Source organism: Ahaetulla prasina, chromosome 7 (assembly GCF_028640845.1).
Source record: "Ahaetulla prasina isolate Xishuangbanna chromosome 7, ASM2864084v1, whole genome shotgun sequence".
NCBI lineage: Eukaryota > Metazoa > Chordata > Lepidosauria > Squamata > Colubridae > Ahaetulla > Ahaetulla prasina.
Window position 1 is genome coordinate 8,079,248 of NC_080545.1, and position 20,324 is coordinate 8,099,571.

The 20,324-nt window shown below is 43.6% G+C and overlaps 1 protein-coding gene across 1 annotated transcript; it reads left to right on the forward strand.

The window, feature by feature from the left end:
• The first annotated feature begins 8,154 nt into the window (after nucleotides 1-8,154).
• Nucleotides 8,155-18,838, forward strand: SYPL1 (synaptophysin like 1). The gene is made up of 5 exons (XM_058190992.1): nucleotides 8,155-8,249; nucleotides 12,487-12,605; nucleotides 14,200-14,404; nucleotides 16,330-16,518; nucleotides 18,258-18,838. The coding sequence occupies exons 1-5, from the start codon at nucleotides 8,181-8,183 to the stop codon at nucleotides 18,378-18,380; spliced, it is 705 nt and encodes a 234-aa protein (XP_058046975.1). The 5' UTR covers nucleotides 8,155-8,180; the 3' UTR covers nucleotides 18,381-18,838.
• The last annotated feature ends 1,486 nt before the right edge of the window (nucleotides 18,839-20,324 follow it).

Consider the following 20,324-nt stretch of genomic DNA (forward strand, 5'->3'; position numbering starts at 1 on the left):
GTTCGTTCCGTGACTCTGAGAGATTCTTTGCCACATTTTGCCTTGTACTGCGGTTGGAAATTAGCTATGTGGCAGCTTGCCCAACGAGATAAGGTTTATGTTGAGAAATATTGCTTTGAAAAACTGTTTGGACAAACTTTGCTGACTGTGAATGACTGTAATTCACCGTCGTGTAAATAAAAAGAGGTTTTGCCCGTAATTCCTGCCTCCTGCTTGTTCAGGGAGCCTAGGTCAGAACATCATATTTAGTTGGTCAATAACCAGCAAAATAGTAAAAGAATGAAACGAAACAGAGCGGCGTCAATAATTTCAGGAATATGCTGACAACTAACAAAATAAAACACAACTATAACATTCACTCCAAATTCGAGACAGAATCTATGCCTGTGGATGGCCTAGAGGAGGGGTCTTCAACCTTGACAACTTTAAGCCTGGAGGACTTCAACTCCCAGAATACCCCAGCCAGCAAAGCTCCAGGCTTAAAGTTGCCAAGGTTGGAGACCCCTGGCCTAGAGGACTCATGAGAAAGTGGAAATGTAGGAGAAGGAGTGGCAGAACCTGGGGGGTGGAGTCAAAAGAGGAATCGGCCTAGAATCCCTACGTAGCACAAATGGAATAATAGAATAGAATAGAATAGAATAGAATTTTTATTGGCCAAGTGTGATTGGACACACAAGGAATTTGTCTTGGTGCATATGCTCTCAGTGTACATAAAAGAAAAGATACGTTCATCAAGGTACAACATTTACAACACAATTGATGATCAATATACCAATATAAATCATAAGGATTGCCAGCAACAAGTTATAGTCATACAGTCATAAGTGGAAAGAGATTGGTGATGGGAACTATGAAACGATTAATAGTAGTGCAGATTCAGTAAATAGTCTGACAGTGTTGAGGGAATTATTTGTTTAGCAGAGTGTTGGCCTTCGGAAAAAACTGTTCTTGTGTCTAGTTGTTCTGGTGTGCAGTGCTCTATAGCGTCGTTTTGAGGGTAGGAGTTGAAACAGTTTATGTCCAGGATGCGAGGGATCTGCAAATAAGTCCAACCTTCTTTGGAGGGGTGGGGGAGAGAATGGAAAATTTTCCCTACAGTTTCTTCTGTCTTCAGCTTTCCTCCCAACCAGAGAGCACCTTATAACAATTGAGCATGGCATCTTTCTAGCAGACTTAGTTCCTTAATTCTTTAGTTCCTTAGTTTCCTCCAGGGGTGGTTTTCACTTACCTTCCCTACGGGTTTGTAAATGTGTGCGTGCACGTGACCCCAGCTTCCCAGGCGGGGCTCAATGGGTGTACCCCATCGCGAGCCTCCGCACCATCCGCTCCGGGGTCCTCTCCTCCTCCCGGCGGCCGAGCACATCGCCCCTTGTCTCGCTTCATCCGTCTTTCCTTCCAGCTCCGCTTCCACATGGCATCTTCTGTGCATGCGCAGCGCCTTGAAAATGTGGAAAAATGGGATGTCATGATGTCCATGCAGGTAGGCGGGGCATCCCGCAGTTGCCTCTACAGGTTCGCCCGAACCGAATAGCACCACTTTCATTTAGTAGGGACGGAACTGGAGGTGGGAGATACTTCCAATGTAATCTACCAGTTGCCCTGCATGGATTGCCCCTGTGAATATACAGGACAAGCAGACTAGAATAGAATAACAGAGTTGGAAGGAACCTTGGAGGTCTTCTAGTCCAACCCCCTGCCCAGGCAGGAAACCCTACACCACTTCAGACAAATGATTATCCAACATCTGCTTAAAAATTTCCAGACAGGGAGGACACTAACCACCAGATCGCAAGAACACAAGTGAGCAGTCAGACAAGGCAACCCAAACTCATTGGTAGCTTCACATTGCAATGAACAAGGACATACATTCAATGTTGTGGCTACTAAGATTGTCGGATGAGGAGGTACAAAAACAGCTAGGGAAATGATTGAAGCCTGGGAAACAGCCCTCGTCAGTCAACAGGAGTGCTGATTTACCACCAGCTTATCAAGTACTTAGGAAGCGAAAGCATAGCAGAACAAGGAAACAACAGCCGACAACTTAATAGCTGGCCATCAACACCCCAATCGACAACTAAAAAGCTGCGCACAACAAGGCACCCTATAAATACCACACACAAAATAGCCTAAAGCACATATTTTGGCAAGAGAGAAGTGGGACTCCATGTTGTGACCCAGGCCCAAGTAAGAAGGAAACCCAGTCAGTGAAAAAACAAACAAACTTTATTAGAACAGCTGAGAATTACTTCATTCCCAGCGTAGTCCAACTAAATTAAAGCAAATTCCTCAGTGCTATCGCAAACCTTGGTCCAATTAGGCAAACTGCCAAAGGCCTTTCTTGGCAAATGTTCAGATACAAAAAATAAATGCAAGAAGACGAAGCTACTAACGTTGTTTTCCGGCAAAGCCCAAACGCCGTTGCTGGTCTGTTTTAAGCCTTATGGGAGGGGCCAATCATCTCTTGGCCCTACTCCTGAGCTGTCCTCTCTGCTTGAGCTGCTCTTGCCTTCTGGCAGCTCTTCTCATGTGTGCGTTAGAAACAGGCTTCTCCTGTTCCTCGGCCTCACTACTATCAGTCTCTGAAGGCTCTGAAGTCCGCACCTCACTCCACGATGGCCCTGGCCTCACCTCATCCTCATCGCTGTCCGACTCCGTTGCCAGCTCCGCAGGCTGCTGGCGGACCACAACATCCAGGACAAGTCTGAAAGCTTGGAAGAATAAACCTCTGGTCCCAGTGACCGACCGAGATTGGATCCGGTGACATTATCCTGGGATATATTTATATTTGCCTTCGTAATTTTTAATTATTTGGTGGTTTCCCTCCCCGCTTAATCAAATCAGCTGGTGTTCCTTTCTTGCGTATGAGCAAGCCAAGAGTCATTCGAAATGAACTGGTCCCAATTCTATATATATAGGCCACACAAAAATCAGTGTACTAAATCTTTCCTCCCAGGGCATTTATAGAACCAATTATACACCACATAATTATACTAATTATATACTAAAACAATGTAAGTTGGGGGGGAAACCCAATTATTTCAGCAGGCTACAGCAACTGGATTATTATAACTGTCCCTCTGTGTGATGGGGAGCCTCTGATGGCTCAGACTGCTAAGACAGTCTGTTATTAACGCAGCTGCTTGCAATTACTGCAGGTTCGAGTCCCACCAGGCCCAAGGTTGACTCAGCCTTCCATCCTTTATAAGGTAGGTAAAATGAGGACCCAGATTGTTGGGGGCAATAAAAAGTTGACTTTGTATATAATATACAAATGGATGAAGACTATTGCTTAACTGCCCTGAGTCTTTGGAGAAGGGCGAGATATAAATGCAAATAAAAAAAAAATTAGGATATTTTTTTTCAGGATTGAACGGGATGCTTGGTTTTTATATGCAATATTGCTACAAAATTATTCTTTAATTTGGCATCTGGGAAAAGTAGTACAGCCACACGAATTAATGGATTTAATGTATTTTTTTTTTAAAAAGATTTTTTTTTAAAAAAAGAGAAAATTCAGTAATCCATTTCTTTTGGACGTCGTTATGAAGCGTGTGCTGCAAAGGGCAGATTTTAGCAACCAAATGCATCCCACAGGCCAATAATTTAATTACATTTAACCCACCATATAATTATTTTGATTCCCAATAAGCTTAATAAGACTTCTGAACAAAGCCATTGGAGATTACATGGTTCGTGTATTTAAGAAAAGACTTTTGGCTACTGTTTAGTAAACTTCAAATTAAGATGGTCAAGAGGACACTCCTTTAGTACAAATCATTCATTAAACGGTAGTTTTCCTTTATGGTTTCTCACCCACAGATAGAAATCCTGCCCAACTAAAACAGACTTCTTACATCACAAAATATATACATCCTGGGAACTACTGGGGAGGGTCTGTCTTAGAGGTGAAATGCTTCCGGTCAGTGGTGGGTTTCAAATTTTTTTACTACCGGTTCTGTGGGCGTGGCTTGGTGGGCGTGGCGTGGCTTGGTGGGCGTGGCAGGGGAAGATTACTGCAAAATCCCCATTTCCTCCCGATCAGCCGAGACTCGGGAGGCAGAGAATAGATGGGGGCGGGGCCAGTCAGAATTTTTACTACCGGTTCTCCAAACTACTCAAAATTTACTACCAGTTCTCCAGAACTGGTCAGAACCTGCTGAAACCCATCTCTGCTCCCGGTTTGGACCAGATAGGCCGATTTGGTAGTGATGGCGGCGGGTGGTTCGGAGAACCAGTAGCAAAAATCCCTGCCCCCCCCACCCATGCCCACCCAATTGTCCGGTCGCCCGCTTGCCGCTTCTTTCGGCTCACTTGTTTTTCCCACCCGAATGGTAGGAATGTAAAAAATGCTTTTAAAAGGTTAAAAAAAGAGAGGCTCTGACGATCACAGCTGAGCCGCGCGATTGTCAGAGCCTTTTTTTTTAACTTTTAAAAGCATTTATTCGGTCGAATAGATAGATATAGATAGATATTAATCTTCTCATCGTTCCCATCACCCATCTCCTCCCACTTATGACTGTATGACTGTAACTCTGTTGCTTGTATCCTTATGATTTATATTGATATTTATTGTTTCCTGATTGCTTATTTGTACCCTATGGCTAACATTAAGTGCTGTACCGTATGATTCTTGACTAACATATCTTTTCTTTTATGTACACTGAGAGTATCTGCACCAAGACAAATTCCTTGTGTGTCCAATCACACTTGGCCAATAAACAATTCTATTCTATTCTATTCTATTCTACTCTATTCTATTCTATTCTATTCTATTCTATTCTAAGGCAGGGGAATCCAACCTTGGCAACTTGAAGTCTTGTGGACTTCAACTCCCAGAGTTCCTCAGCCACCAAAGAATTCTGGGAATTGAAGTCCACAAGTCTTAAAGTTGCCAAGATTAGAGACTCCTGCTCTAAGGGACCAAGGAAGTAATTCTTCCCCTCCCCAAAGTAAATTAAAAAACCATTAATCTGGAGCAGGGGTCTCCAACCTTGGCAACTTTAGGACTTGTGGACTTCAACTCCCAGAATTCCTCAGTCAGCTTTGCTGGCTGAGGAATTCTGGGAGTTGAAGTCCACAAGTCTTAAAGTTGCCAAGGTTGGAGACCCCTGAACTGGAGGTTGTTAATGAAAGTCATTCTCCAAAAACAGGTAAGTGGAACCAAGAATAAAGGTAGTCCCCAACTTCCAATAGTTCATTTAGTGACCATTCAAAGTTAAAACGGCACTGAAAAAAGGGACTTACGGCCATTTTTTACACTTTACAACCACTGCAGCAACCCCCAAATCACGCGATCCAATGTCAGACGCTTGGCAACGGGTTCACATTTATGACCGTTGCCGTGTCCCAAGGTCATGTGATCCCCTTTGGCGACCTTCCGACAAAGTCAATGGGGAAGCCAGATTCCCTTAACAACCGCGTGACTAATTTAACAACGGCAGTGATTCACTTAACAAATGTGGCAAAAAAAAAGTTGTAAAACGGGGCAGAACTCACTTCACCAATTTCTCACTTAGCAGCATACATTTTGGGCTCAAATGTGGTCATAAGTTGACCACAAGATCTGTGTTTGTTTGTTTTTATTTGCATTTATATCCCGCCCTTCTCCGAAGACTCAGGGCGGCTTACACTCTGTCAAGCAATAGTCTTCATCCATTTGTATATTATATACAAAGTCAACTTATTGCCCCCAACAATCTGGGTCCTCATTTTACCTACCTTATAAAGGATGGAAGGCTGAGTCAACCTTGGGCCTGGTGGGACTTGAACCTGCAGTAATTGCAAGCAGCTGCTGTTAATAACAGACTGTCTTAGCAGTCTGAGCCACCAGATCTGTCTGTGATCTGTGCAAGATCTCTTGGAAGTAGAACATAGAACATAGAATCCTAGGGCTGGAAGGGATCATGGAGGTCTTCTAGTCCAACCCCCGACTCAAGGCAAGAGAACTTATAGCACCACGCTGTCAAATTGTTTTTATAGTCCAGTGTTGGCGAAACTTTTCGACACCGAGTGCCGAAACAGGAGGACACACACACAGGGTGGGGGGTGGGGGGAAAGAGCCGGAAACCAGAAGAGCAGCTCCCTGGCACGCATGCATGCGCCAGGAGGCTGGGCTTCCGGTTTCTGGCGCATGCATGCCTGCTGGTCACCCGGGCTTCCGGTGTCTGGCACGCATGCACACACGAAGACCAGCTGGGCGGCTTGTGTGTGCACACCAGAAACCGGAAGCTCAGCTTCCAAGCGCGCACATGCCCGCCTGTCACCTGGTCTTCCAGTTTCTGGCATGCATGCACACTTGAAGACCAGCTGGGCGGCTTGTGTGTGCACACCAGAAACCGGAAGCTCAGCTTCCAAGCGCGCACATGCCCGCCTGTCACCTGGTCTTCCAGTTTCTGGCATGCATGCACACTTGAAGACCAGCTGGGCGGCTTGTGTGTGCATGCCAGAAACCAGACGCTCAGCTTCCTGGCCCAAAAGAGCAACAGGAGATGGCTGGTGTACCCGGAGAAATGGGTCTGTATGCCACTTCTGGCACATGTGCCATAAGTTCACCATCACTGTTCTAGTCTATTTTTGAAAACCTCCAGTAATGGAGCATCCAGGATAATGTTGGCTTTGTTGGCAGCTGCAGCACACTGCTGGCTCATACTTAAACCTACATAATTAGCCAAGATTGAAGGTGGCTAGTCTTTCTTCTTCACCTTTAATGGTTGCACAGAGGATTAAAGCAGGAGCAAAGGTGTTCCACTGCTCTTAAAAAGTACTGGCAACACCTTACACTTCTTTCTGCATATATCTTAAAGTTATAAGCAGGAGTTCTGCTCCTGAAAAAAATTAAATCATGCTCTTTTATATATTTTTCTGGAGCAGCACTTCAGAGCTGGCACCTGCTCCAGCAAACTCCTGTTTTATGTTATACCTGCACGCCTACTTCTGCAAAAGAAAAGTTTTCACTTTTATATCTGTGCTTTTGGGAGCGTGACAGGAGTGGGTTGATGGCTTTCTCAGTAAAAGGTTTTTAAAAACATGGCTTTATGCAGATTGTTCACACTAAAAAAAAAGTTAGAACAATTAACCAGTGGTATGACTTGCCACCAGAACTTGTGAATGGAGGTTTTTAAGAAGAGATTGAACAAGCGCTTGTCTGAAATGGCATAGGGTTTCCTGCCTGAGCAGGGGGTTGGACTAGAAGACCTCCAAGGTCCCTTCCAACTCTGTAATTCTGTTATTTATGATATATTTTGTTTCCTGTTTTGGGTTCCTTAATGGTTTGTTAAATCCAAAGGCATAAAACTTAAAACTCCTATTATTTTTTTTGGGGGGGGTGTTCTTTGATATATGGTAGCAGCCTCTCCTGCTGCTGACAATTTAAATATTTGATTTAAAACACTCAATTAACTTTCTTGAAAAAAAAATTTACACCGCTATTTCCCTCTTCAATGTCAGGGTCAAGTCACCCTTTGTAAAATTAGCCGCTGTGTAAAAGTATATGTAGAGAAACAAAGGAGTAAAATTTGATAAAATATACAAAGAACGGTTGCAGGAACTGGGCATGGCTAGTCTAGGGAAGAGAAGGACCAGGGGAGACAGGATAGCAGTCTTCCAATATTTGAGGGGCTACCACAGAGAGGAAGGGGGTCAAGCTATTTTTCAAAGCACCCGAAGGCAAGACAAAGAATAATGGATGGAAACTGATCAAGGAGAGATTCAACCTGGAAATAAGGAGAAATTTTCTGACAGCGAGAACAATCAACCCGTGGAACAGAAGTTGACTTCAGAAATTGTGGGAGGCTTTCGAGAAGATTGCTGGATTGGCATCTTCTCAGAACATGGTGTAGGTTCTCCTGCTTGGGCGGGAGGGGGTGGGGGTTGAACTAGATGACCTCCAAGGTCCCTTCCAATTCTGTCCCACTGATCTTCTTCCTGGCCATTGTGAGATAACAGTTGGGGGAAGGAAGGAGAATGCATCCTATTGGCTGAGGGATGTGGGCGGAGCCCAAGGCGGCAGGTTCTATAGGACCAAAGAGGTCCACCTTCTACTCCAGGGAGGAGAGACCTTGGAGACAAGGCTGAGTTGAGGTTCCATCTTCTTGAGCCCACCATCTCTTCTGTGCTCCTCCTTGGATCTCTAATCCCTCTTCTTCTTCTTCTTCCTCCTCCTCCTCCTCCTCTTGCAGAACATGAGTGATTTTCACCTGGATTTGAGTCCCCTGAAAGAACCTCTAGGTTTCATCAAACTTCTTGAATGGGTGAGTTGGCTTGAGAAGGAGGCTCGTGCATGATGGGCTACCTCCCTTGAGGAGGTCTTCTGCAAATTGGGGGTGCGCTTGTGCGCATATGCACCCCAAAGCTGTGTGTTTTTGCAAGATGTCCTGAACCTCGAAAGCTAGCAATTGTCATTTAAGGTCTTGCAAACTTTCCTTTCCTTTGGGGTAAATTCAAGAAAATCGGATTAATTCAGTTTTAACGTGGAGTAAAACGGTGGGAAGAAATAAATGGGAGTTTCTCTCTCTTGCAAAGCTTTAGTAGAATAGGACACCAAATCTTTCCAAAAGCTGAAAAGGCTGTGAGGCCTGTATTTTTATTTATTTTTTTATTTCTCCAGAAATGCTATAGTTAGTTTCTCTTCTGTTACAACAGCTTTCTTTTGCTAAGCCTGGTGCAACTAAGGTTTTTTTCCCCCCCTTTTCTGTCTGGTCTATAAAATCCCCTTAACATATTTATTCTCTTCCAAGGGGGCTTCTCTTTGTAATCAGATTACAGATTAACCGAGTTGGAAGGGATCTTGTAGGTCATCTAGTCCAACCCCCCTCCCCCCCAAGCAGGAGACTCTACATCATTTTTGACAAATAGCAGCCCACAACAGATTATAGATCCGTGTGAATAGGCATGGCTCTTAATTCAAAATGTTAAATGGTAGGAAAAATTCCCCCTGTATTTATGTATATGTTAAATTTCTCTTGCTGTTGAGCTACTCCAGGCGGTTTAACAACAACGGAGAAAGGAAGGCAAGTGTAAACATAACAGTTGCAAAAGAAATAGAACAACAGAATTAAACAACGAAAAAAAATTGAGAATAGATAGGATAATAAAAGACGAAAGAGCAGGGAGCAAAGGTGGGGGGGAGAAGGAGGTTTACTATCAACCTAGTAGCTACCTCCAGTGTGGAATCCCTCCTAATCTTAAACCCTTGTGTAGGAGTTTCTTGGTATTTGTAAAAGCTTAAAGCTTAGAACGTGGTTTAAGAGCATACATTGTGTTAAAATTGCTGTATCACACTGCTCAACCTTTTCCTATTTTATGGCTGCCAAATATTCCTGACAAAAATCAGGTTACTCGTGTGGTGTGTAAAAGCGGAGCTCTTATTTGATTGCCTATAAGCTGGGACTCTGCATCACGATAGGCTGTGGTGTGTCGCAGGCCCTGATAAACCATAAATAATGGTCTGTAAGCCACAGCTTGGTACCTGCATCAGGTTGAGTCAGAGGCCTCAGAAAATCACAATCTAGCATAGCATAGTCTGTTGTATAAATTTAGCACAGACCAAATGTTATTGTAATTTTCCTTCTGGACAAATGGCTAGTGTGCCAAGTCATTTGATATGAAAATGGAATCCAATCATTTGCAAAATCCAGATTAATAAATTAAAACTCCAGCAAAATATCTAATGTCTTGCAAAAAAACAAACATGAATACTGTTCTTCTTCCTGATTTCTACACCCTAAAGGGCATTTTTAACCAACTGGGGCTGACTTTACATCCAAATTTTAATCCATTAACACTCATTAAGTTCAGTCATTTTGCATAACTTTGTTTTAACCATGGTTTATTGGGCAAAGTACAATTGGCTGGGGGATTCTGGGAGTTGAAGTCCTCCAGGTTTAAAGTTGCCAAGGTTGGAGACCCCTGCCATAGACCGTGGTGTCTAGGTTTACATAAGATGCTAAATCAAAGCCCAGCAAAAGGAATTATTATGTAAGAAATTGGGGAAATCTAGTCCTTATTACAGGTGCGACCACAATTGAGCCCAAAATTTATGTTGCTAAGTGAGACATTTGTTAAGTGAGTTTTACCCCGTTTTACCATTTTACTTGCCATGTTTGCTAAGTGAATCATTTGTTAAGTGAGTTTTACCCGTTTACCATTTTACTTGCCATGTTTGCTAAGTGAGACATTTGTTAAGTGAGTTTTACCCGTTTACCATTTTACTTGCCATGTTTGCTAAGTGAGACATTTGTTAAGTGAGTTTTACCCGTTTACCATTTTACTTGCCATGTTTGCTAAGTGAGACATTTGTTAAGTGAGTTTTACCCGTTTTACCATTTACTTGCCATGTTTGCTAAGTGAGACATTTGTTAAGTGAGTTTTACCCGTTTTACCATTTACTTGCCATGTTTGCTAAGTGAGACATTTGTTAAGTGAGTTTTACCCGTTTTACCATTTACTTGCCATGTTTGCTAAGTGAGACATTTGTTAAGTGAGTTTTACCCGTTTTACCATTTACTTGCCATGTTTGCTAAGTGAGACATTTGTTAAGTGAGTTTTACCCGTTTTACCATTTACTTGCCATGTTTGCTAAGTGAGACATTTGTTAAGTGAGTTTTACCCGTTTTACCATTTACTTGCCATGTTTGCTAAGTGAGACATTTGTTAAGTGAGTTTTACCCGTTTTACCATTTACTTGCCATGTTTGCTAAGTGAGACATTTGTTAAGTGAGTTTTACCCGTTTTACCATTTACTTGCCATGTTTGCTAAGTGAGACATTTGTTAAGTGAGTTTTACCCGTTTTACCATTTACTTGCCATGTTTGCTAAGTGAGACATTTGTTAAGTGAGTTTTACCCGTTTTACCATTTACTTGCCATGTTTGCTAAGTGAGACATTTGTTAAGTGAGTTTTACCCGTTTTACCATTTACTTGCCATGTTTGCTAAGTGAGACATTTGTTAAGTGAGTTTTACCCGTTTTACCATTTACTTGCCATGTTTGCTAAGTGAGACATTTGTTAAGTGAGTTTTACCCGTTTTACCATTTACTTGCCATGTTTGCTAAGTGAGACATTTGTTAAGTGAGTTTTACCCGTTTTACCATTTACTTGCCATGTTTGCTAAGTGAGACATTTGTTAAGTGAGTTTTACCCGTTTTACCATTTACTTGCCATGTTTGCTAAGTGAGACATTTGTTAAGTGAGTTTTACCCGTTTTACCATTTACTTGCCATGTTTGCTAAGTGAGACATTTGTTAAGTGAGTTTTACCCGTTTTACCATTTACTTGCCATGTTTGCTAAGTGAGACATTTGTTAAGTGAGTTTTACCCGTTTTACCATTTACTTGCCATGTTTGCTAAGTGAGACATTTGTTAAGTGAGTTTTACCCGTTTTACCATTTACTTGCCATGTTTGCTAAGTGAGACATTTGTTAAGTGAGTTTTACCCCGTTTTACCATTTTACTTGCCATGTTTGCTAAGTGAATCATTTCCGTTGTTAAATTAGTAACACGGTTGTTAAATAAATCTGGCTCCCCCATGGACTTTGCTTGTCAGAAGGTCACAAAAGGGGATCACGTGACCCCAGGACACTGCAACCGTCATAAATATGAGTCAGTTGCCAAGCATCCAAATGTAAATCGCGTCACCAGCGGTCGTAAGTGTGAAAAATGGCCATAAATCACTTTATTTCAGTGCCGTTGTAACTTTGAACGGTCATTAAATGAAGTGTTATAATTCAAGGGCTACCTGTAATATCTTACCTCATAGTCTTCGGCTGGGTTTTGTTTTTTTAGTTTAAATATTTCTTGTTCATGCACCCCAATTCATGCTTGTAGGACCCAAGAATTTCTTAACATAACATAACATCAGAGTTGGAAGGGACCTTGGAGGCCTTCTAGTCCAACCCCCTGCCCAGGCAGGAAACCCTACACCATCTCAGTCAGATGGTTATCCAACATTTTCTTAAAAATTTCCAGTGTTGGAGCATTCACAACTTCTGAAGGCAAGTCGTTCCACTTATTAATTGTTCTAACTGTCAGGAAATTTCTCCTTAGTTCTAAGTTGCATCTTTCCTTGATCAGTTTCCACCCATTGCTTCTTGTTCTACCCTCAGGTGCTCTGGAGAACAGCCCAACTCCCACTTCTCTGTGGCAGCCCCTAAGATATTGGAACACTGCTATCATGTCTCCCCTGGTCCTTCTTTTTGTTAAACTAGACATACCCAGTTCCTGCAACCGTTCTTCATATGTTTTATCCTCCAGTCCCCTAATCATCTTTGTTGCTCTTCTCTGCACTCTTTCTAGAGTCTCAACATCTTTTTTACATCGTGGCGACCAAAACTGGATGCAATATTCCAAGTGTGGCCTTACCAAGGCATTATAAAGTGGTACTAACACTTCACGTGATCTTGATTCTATCCTCTGTTTATGCAGGTTCTCCTTCTTCTTGCCTTTGCAAATGAAATGCTAGAATCAGGATGCTATGTTTTTTTTCTACAGCTCTTTGCGGTGTTTGCGTTCGCTTCTTGTGGAGGATACAAAGGTGTCACCACACTTCTAGTTTCCTGTGACGGCGTGGTGAATAAAACAGTAACAGCCTCTTTTAGTTACCCTTTCAGGTGAGTTCCTGGGGAATTTCTCATGTGTGGATCCCATCAGGATGTAGATTGCTGATAGGTTTTTCTATTACGGCTTGTCCTAAAACAGTGGGGGGTTTTTAGCCTTCTCTGCCATGGATATTTCTGAGAATCTGATTTTATTTTATTTTTTCTATCTCTGTCTGTCTGTCTGTTTGTCTGTCTGTCTGTCTGTCTGTCTGTCTGTCTGTCTGTCTGTCTATCTGTCATCTATCCATCCATCCATCCATCCATCATATCTATCAATCTATGTATCTATCTATGTATCTTATCTATCATCTATCCATCAATCATATCTATCTATCTATCTATCTATCTATCTATCTATCTATCTATCTATCTCTATCTATCATCCATCCATCTATCCATCCATCCATCCATCCTATCTATCTATCTATCTATCTATCTATCTATCTATCTATCTATCATCAATCCATCCATCCATTCATCCATCCTTTCATCCATCCATTCATCCATCCATTCATCATATCCATCTATTCTATCTATTCTTTCTATCTATCTATCTATCTATCTATCTATCTATCTATCTATCTATCTATCCTGTTTTCCCCAAAATAAGACATCCCCTGATAATAAACCCAATCGGGCTTTTGAGCGCATGGCAATAAGGCCAAGCTCTTATTTCAGGGTTCCAAAAAATATAAGACAGGATCTTATTTTCAGGGAAACACGGTATCTATCTATCTATCTATCTATCTATCTATCTATCTATCTATCTATCTATCTATCTATCTATCTATCTATCTATCATCTATCGATTGGTCGCCATGATCTAAAAAAGATGTGGAGACTTTAAAAAGAATGCAGAGAAGAAAAACAAAGCAGCCAGCTGATTTTCAGGCCTTCCAGACCCACTGGAAGTCGGGAAACGGGCTGTTTCCGGCCTCTGGAGGACCTCCAGGGGGGAGGAAGGCTGTTTTTGCCCTCCCCAGGCTCCTAGAAAGCTTCTGGAGCCTGTGGAGAGCGAAAAACGGGCCTTCTGAGCCCACCGGAAGTCAGGAAACAGGCCGTTTCTGGCCTCCGGAGGACTTCCGGGAGGGTGGGGAAGGCCATTTTTGCCCTCTTCAGACTCCAAGAAGGCCTCTGGAGCCTGGGGAGGGTGAAAAACAAGCTTACCTGGCCCACTGGGCCATCGCGTGGCAAAAGTGGGGGGAGCATGGGGGGCCGCGCACGTATGCACGGGGGAGCGGGGCACATTGAATTATGGGTGTGGGCACACACGCACGCGGACCCCCCCCACACACACACACTCCACCCGCTTTTGGCACGCGCCGGCAAAAAGCTTAGCCGTCACTGCTATATATGTAGCGTTGTATTAGAATCAATATGATGGTCAAAAATAATAGTACAACAGTAGCACTGTTTAAGTAGTACATACGTTATTTGTCTTCACCTTGGCTTTTATGGCAAGTGAAATGCCAGGACAGTCCCACTGTATTCAATATATTTATATGTAAATAATAAAAAAATATATATATTTTTAAAAAAAAAGGGTTTTGGACGGGTAGAGAATATGGATAATCCTCGGACGCTCTCCAACTTCTGTTTTGTGCAGGTTGAACACGGTTGTCTTCACTTCGCCAGATCCCACCCGCTGCAACGGCACTTGGACGGATGTCTATCTTGTGGGCAACTTCGCCTCCTCAGCCCAGTTCTTTGTCACGTTTGGCGTCCTCATCTTCTTCTACTGCATGACGGCCCTCGTGTTTTACCTTGGCTATATGCACGCCTATCGGAATGGTAGCAATTTCCCAATGATCGTAAGTCGTTAAGATTCAGGTTGGATGATTAAAAAAAAAAAAAAAACCAATTCACAGATTAACAGAGTTGGAAGGGACTTTTTAGGTCATCTAGTCCAGGAGTCAGCAACCTGTAGCTCTGGAGCCGCATGTGGCTCTTTCACCCCTCTGCTGCGGCTTCCTATCGCTCAAAATATACGTCACAACTGCTAATGTGCGACACCCGCTGGGCACACGATTTATTGAGCTTTTCAACTCCCGGTAGGCCAACCAGGGATAAATCCAAGGAAAGAAAAGTTTCACAGAAGAAAACAATGTTTAATTTAACTATATATGCTAGTTTTGTGGCCGCTCAGGAAATAGTCAGGCACGGGAGGGGTTTTGTGGCTCCCGGTGTTTTCTTTTCTGTGAGAAACGGCTCCAAATGGCTCTTTGAGTGTTTAAGGTTGCAGACCCCTGATCTAGTCCAACCCCCCCGCCCAAGCCATTTCTGACAAATGGCAGTCCAATCTTTTCTTGAAAGCCTCCAGTGATGAAGCTCCCACATTACAGGTCTCCATGGAGGTTCTCAGTCATCCAGGTCACGGTTGTCTCAAAGGTGCTTTTTTCAAGAGGCAACTGGACTTTTGGGTTTTTCTTTTGAAGACGTTTCGCTTCTCCTCCAAGAAGCTTCTTCAGCTCTGCCTGGATGGTGGGGAATGGAAGAATTTATACTCCTTGTGGACAGCTGATCATTTGCATTCTTTTGGAGAGTCATTGAGGCCACTTGGCGGGTCATCAGGTGTTCTCAAAGACCCTCTAAAACAGCGGTTCTCAACCTGTGGGTCGCGACCCCGTTGGGGGTCGAATGACGATTTGCCAGGGGTCGCCTAAGACCATCGGAAATATGGGAAGTATACTTGCGAGTCGAAGAATCGCGCTCCAGTGGTTGACTCCACAAGCCAGCTGCAGGCTCTTCAAATCGCTAGCCGAATTTGGCTTCAGGCGCGATGAATTAAAACAAGAGAGAAATCTTTGCTCTGATGTCTCCCTCTCAAGCCAGCTGCAATCACTCCCAATCGCTAGCCTAATCTGGCTTCAGGCGCGATAAACTTCATAGGGGAGGAGTCTCCGCTTTAATGCCTCCGTCCTCAAGGCAATCGCAAGCAGTTCAGATCGCTAGCCAATACGGCTTCAGGCACTATAAATTCAAAACGAAATTAATTTTACGGTTGGGGGTCGCCACATCGTGGGGAATTGTATTAAAGGGGTCGCAGCACTATAAAGGTTGAGAACCACTGCTCTAAAAGAATGCAAATGATCAGCTGTCTGCAAGGACTATAAATCCTTCCATCCCCCCACCATCCAGTCAGAGCTGAAGAAGCTTCTTGGAGGAGAAGCAAAATGTCTTCAAAGAAAAAACAGAAAGTCCAGTTGCCTCTTTAAAAAAAAAAAGCACCTTTGGGACATTACAGGTAGTTTTCGAAGTACAACAGTTCATTTAGTGACCATTCAGAGTTACAACATCACTGAAAAAAGTTGACTTGTGACCGTTGTTCACGCTTAACGACCATTGTAGCATTCCTCCATGGTCACGTGATTGACGACCGATTCATCTTTATGACGGTTGCAGTGTCCCGGGGTTCAATCGATCTCCTTTTCTGACCACCTGACAAGCAAAGTCCACGGGAAAACAGATTCACTTAACGACCGTGTCACTAACCGAACAACCGCAGTGATTCACTTAGCAACGGTGGCAAGAAAAGTCGTAAAATGGAGCAAACTATACTTAACGAATGTCTCGCGTTTAGCAGCAGAAATGCTGGGCTCCATTGAGGTCGTAAGTCGAGGACTACCCGTGCTGTATATGTCATAGTCGTAGCCAGTGGTTGGTTCTTTCAGTTCGATAATCTGAAGCTTTGATCCATAAACGAAACTTGATTTAACTTCACGCTGTTGGCTTCCAGGATTACGTTTTCACTCTCTGTGCGGTCTTTCTGTGGCTAGTCAGCACGGCTGCCTGGGCAAAAGCTCTAGTGGATATCAAAATATCGACCGGTCACCGCATTACGGACGAAATACCGGCATGCAAAATTGCTGGATCCTCCTGTGTGTTTGCTTCGGTCACCAGCATGGGAAGTCTGAATGTGTCTGTGGTATGTATAGCGTGTCACGTATCGTTTAACGGGTGTGTCAGTGGTGGGTTTCAAACTTTTTTAGTACCGGTTCTGTGGGCGTGGCATGGTGGGTGTGGCATGTCTTGGCTTGGTGGGCATGGCAAGGGAACGGATATTGTAAAATCTCCATTCCCTCCCCACTCCAGGGGACAGTTACTGCAAAATCCCCATTTCCTCCCGATCAGCTGGGACTCAGGAGGCAGAGAATAGATGAGGGCGGAGCCAGTCAGAATTTTTACTACCTGTTCTCCAAACTACTCAAAATTTCCGCTACCGGTTCTCCAGAACTGGTCAGAACCTGCTGAAACCCACCTCTGGTGTGTGTATATATCTGTTCTGATAAGAGGAGAATATTTGTAGCTCAGGGTTGAACCGTAGGTTGGTCCTTGGTGCTCTTTGACCTTGGTTGTTTTGTTGCAGATGTTTCATTACCCAACCAGGGAACACCATCAGTGCTAGAAGGGAGTGGGGTGCTCAAATGAGAGCGCCAAGGACTCCCCAACTCCCTTCCTGCTTCAACAACAGTGTGCCTGGGAGTTGAATGTGTGGACTTCAACGCCCAGAATTCCCCAGCTAGCTGAAGTCCCCCCATCTTAAATGTCACCAAGGTTGAGACACACTGTTCTAGAAAGTTCACCATCCATGAAGCCCATCTCCAATTTTGTGGCTGTAACATAGAGGTGTTACTAGAAAACTTTGCAGATCTACAAATTGAATCATGATGTAGAACAGGGGTGTCAAATTCAAGCCCCGGGCCCCAAATTTGGACTGTGGGGTGTTTTGATCCGGCTCATGGGGGAGCCCTGGAAATAGCGAAGGACCAGCCTGCGGTGCCTGTGCCAGTGAAAACGCGGCCCTCCCGAGCTCCGTTTTTGCTGACGGGGTTTCAAGAGGCTGCCCTAGCAATAACGGAGCTCGGGAGCCTGTTTTCTCTTGCACAGCGCTTGGGCCACAGGTGCCCCCGACACAAGTGATGTCAAGCTGGCCACTGTTGTGACCCAGGCCCAAGTAGGTAGTATGGAACTTAGTCCGTGAAAAAACAAACAAACTTTATTCGAATAGCTGAGAATTACTTCGTTCCCAGCGTAGTTCAACTAAATTAAAACAAATTCCTCCCAACACAAATTCCTCAGTCCTATCACAAACCTTGGTCCAATTAGGCAAACTGCCAAAGGCCTTTCTTGGCAAACGTTCAAAAGTCAGAAAAATAAATGCAAGACGTAGATGAAGCAGAAGACGCAGCTACCAACATTGTTTTCCGGCAAAGCCCAAACGCCGTTGCTGGTCTGTTTTAAGCCTTATGGGAGGGGCCAATCATCTCTTGGCCCTACTTCTGAGTCGTCCTTTTTGGTTGAGCTGCTCTTGCCTTCTGGCAGCTCTTCTCATGCGTGCGTTAGGAACAGGCTCCTCCTGTTCCTCTGCCTCACTACTGTCAGTCTCTGGAGGCTCTGGAGTCCGTACCTCACTTCCCGATGGCCCTCACTTCCTCAGCCTCATTGCTGTCCGACTCCATTGCCAGCTTCGCCGACCACAATAGCCACACCCACCCTGGCCACACCCACCCCAGCCCCCAAAGTCATACACAACCCTGATGCAGCCCTCAGTGAAATCAAGTTTGACACTTGTAGACTGTCTTTTCATTGTCCCCTTAAAACCTGTGTAAAGTATGCATTGATTCAGTCGTAACAACAGACTAACTAAGACCTCTGTTTTTGCAGATTTTTGGCTTGGTGAATATGATCCTCTGGGGTGGAAACGCTTGGTTTGTATACAAGGAGACTAGTATGCACAAATCTAACAGTAATTCGCCAAAGTTCTACCCACCAACATCAGGAATCTGAACCGTTACAGATTTATGCTCAAAGGGCCGTGTTTCATTTTGTTGACAAGTTTGAATACACTGTATTTCAAAATATTTTATGATTAACTTTCACAAATATACAATTTGGAGGGGTGGGGGGGAAACGCCCGGTGTAGATAGGAAATGAGTCTTTTGAAAGAATTTATTCACCTTAAATGAATACTTGAGTCAAATGCTTGGACAGCGTTGTCATCTTAAGACAAGAATTTTTGGGGCACAAATACATTTCCGTTGTAATGATCAACTGCATTTGACAATTCTTTGCCTGTAGAATCATACGCAAGTTACACTGTATTTAGCATTTTGTCACAAAAAGAGACTTGAAATAATAGTTGTGCATTCTATTGAGGGTTAGGATTTGTCAAATTCACTGTCTGTTTAAAACAGTTGCCTGATTTAAAAAGTTTCCTCCGTATTTTGTGTGTGTGTATATATTTGTGATTTCAGTGTAATTGTTCAACTGCTGCTATAAAAAAAAAGACTGGCTACAGCTTGAATACTCTGTGATTAATAACTGAGGTAAAATTCAGGGATGAAATGCTCCCAGTTCAGACCGGATCGCTCAATCCGGTAGTGATGGCGGTGGGTGGTTCGGAGAACTGGTAGCAAAAATCCCTATCCTCCCCCCCGCCCATGCCCAGCTGAGCCGTGCGATCATCAGAGGGTTTTGTTTTTTTAACTTTTAAAAGCATTTTTTCTTTGGCCGAAGGAAAAAGTGCTTTTAAAAAAAAAGTTGGCCACAAAACCCAGTCACATTACCCATCACCACCAAGCCACACCCACAGAACCGGTAGTAACAAATTTTACATTTCACCCCTGAGTAAATCTAACTGTTTGAGTTGATCATCAAACGATCTCTGGTGATCTATTTTAAATTGGAAAAGTTCTTTCTGATTTTGAAATAGAACAGAATAGAATAGAATTTTTTATTGGCCAAGTGTGATTGGACACACAAGGAATTTGTCTTGGTGCATATGCTCTCAGTGTACATAAAAGAAAAGATACGTTCATCAAGGTACAATATTTACAACACAAATGATGGTCAATATATCAATATAAATCATAAGGATTGCCAGCAACAAAGTTACAGTCATACAGTCATAAGTGGAAGGAGACGGGTGATGGGAACGATGAGAAGATTAATAGTAGTGCAGATTTAGTAAATAGTTTGACAGTGTTGAGGGAATTATTTGTTTAGCAGAGTGATGGCCTTCGGGAAAAAACTGTCCTTGTGTCCAGTTGTTCTGGTGTGCAGTGCTCTATAATGTCGTTTTGAGGTTAGGAGTTGAAACAGTTTATGTCCAGGATGCGAGGGATCTGCAAATATTTTCACGGCCCTCTTCTTGATTCGTGCAGTATACAGGTCCTCAATGGAAGGCAGGTTGGTAGCCATTATTTTTTTCCACAGAATGCCAAATTATACCAAGGAAAGGATTCCAGTCTTAAGAAAGCTATCCGTTACTTCTAAGTTTGACTGTTTAAAACCTGGATGCTTAAATAACTTCAAGCATTGTCTCTGACATGTACTCCTGTACATTAGATTCGGTTCAGCCTAATAAATTGACATTTCTAGGAATTGGGCCTGTTGTCCTGAAAATATTGCACGGGTATAGCACAGGGGTGTCAAACTCGATTTCATTGAGGGACGCATCAGGGTTATGTTTGACCTCAGGCCCAGGGTAAGTGTGGCCAGCTCGATGTCATTCATGTCAGCGCGACGTCTCTCGTTTTTGGCCACGATGGCCTCCTGCAGCCCTCTGCCAGTGAAAACGGAGCCCGTGGGGGTCGCGCATGAGCTCCGTTTTCACTGGTAGAGGCTGCAGGAGGCCATCGCGCACACAGCCCTCCTGAGCTCCCAAACTCGATTTCAGGGATGGGTTGGATTCAGGGGTGAAATGCTTCCGGTTCGGACCGGATCGCCTGA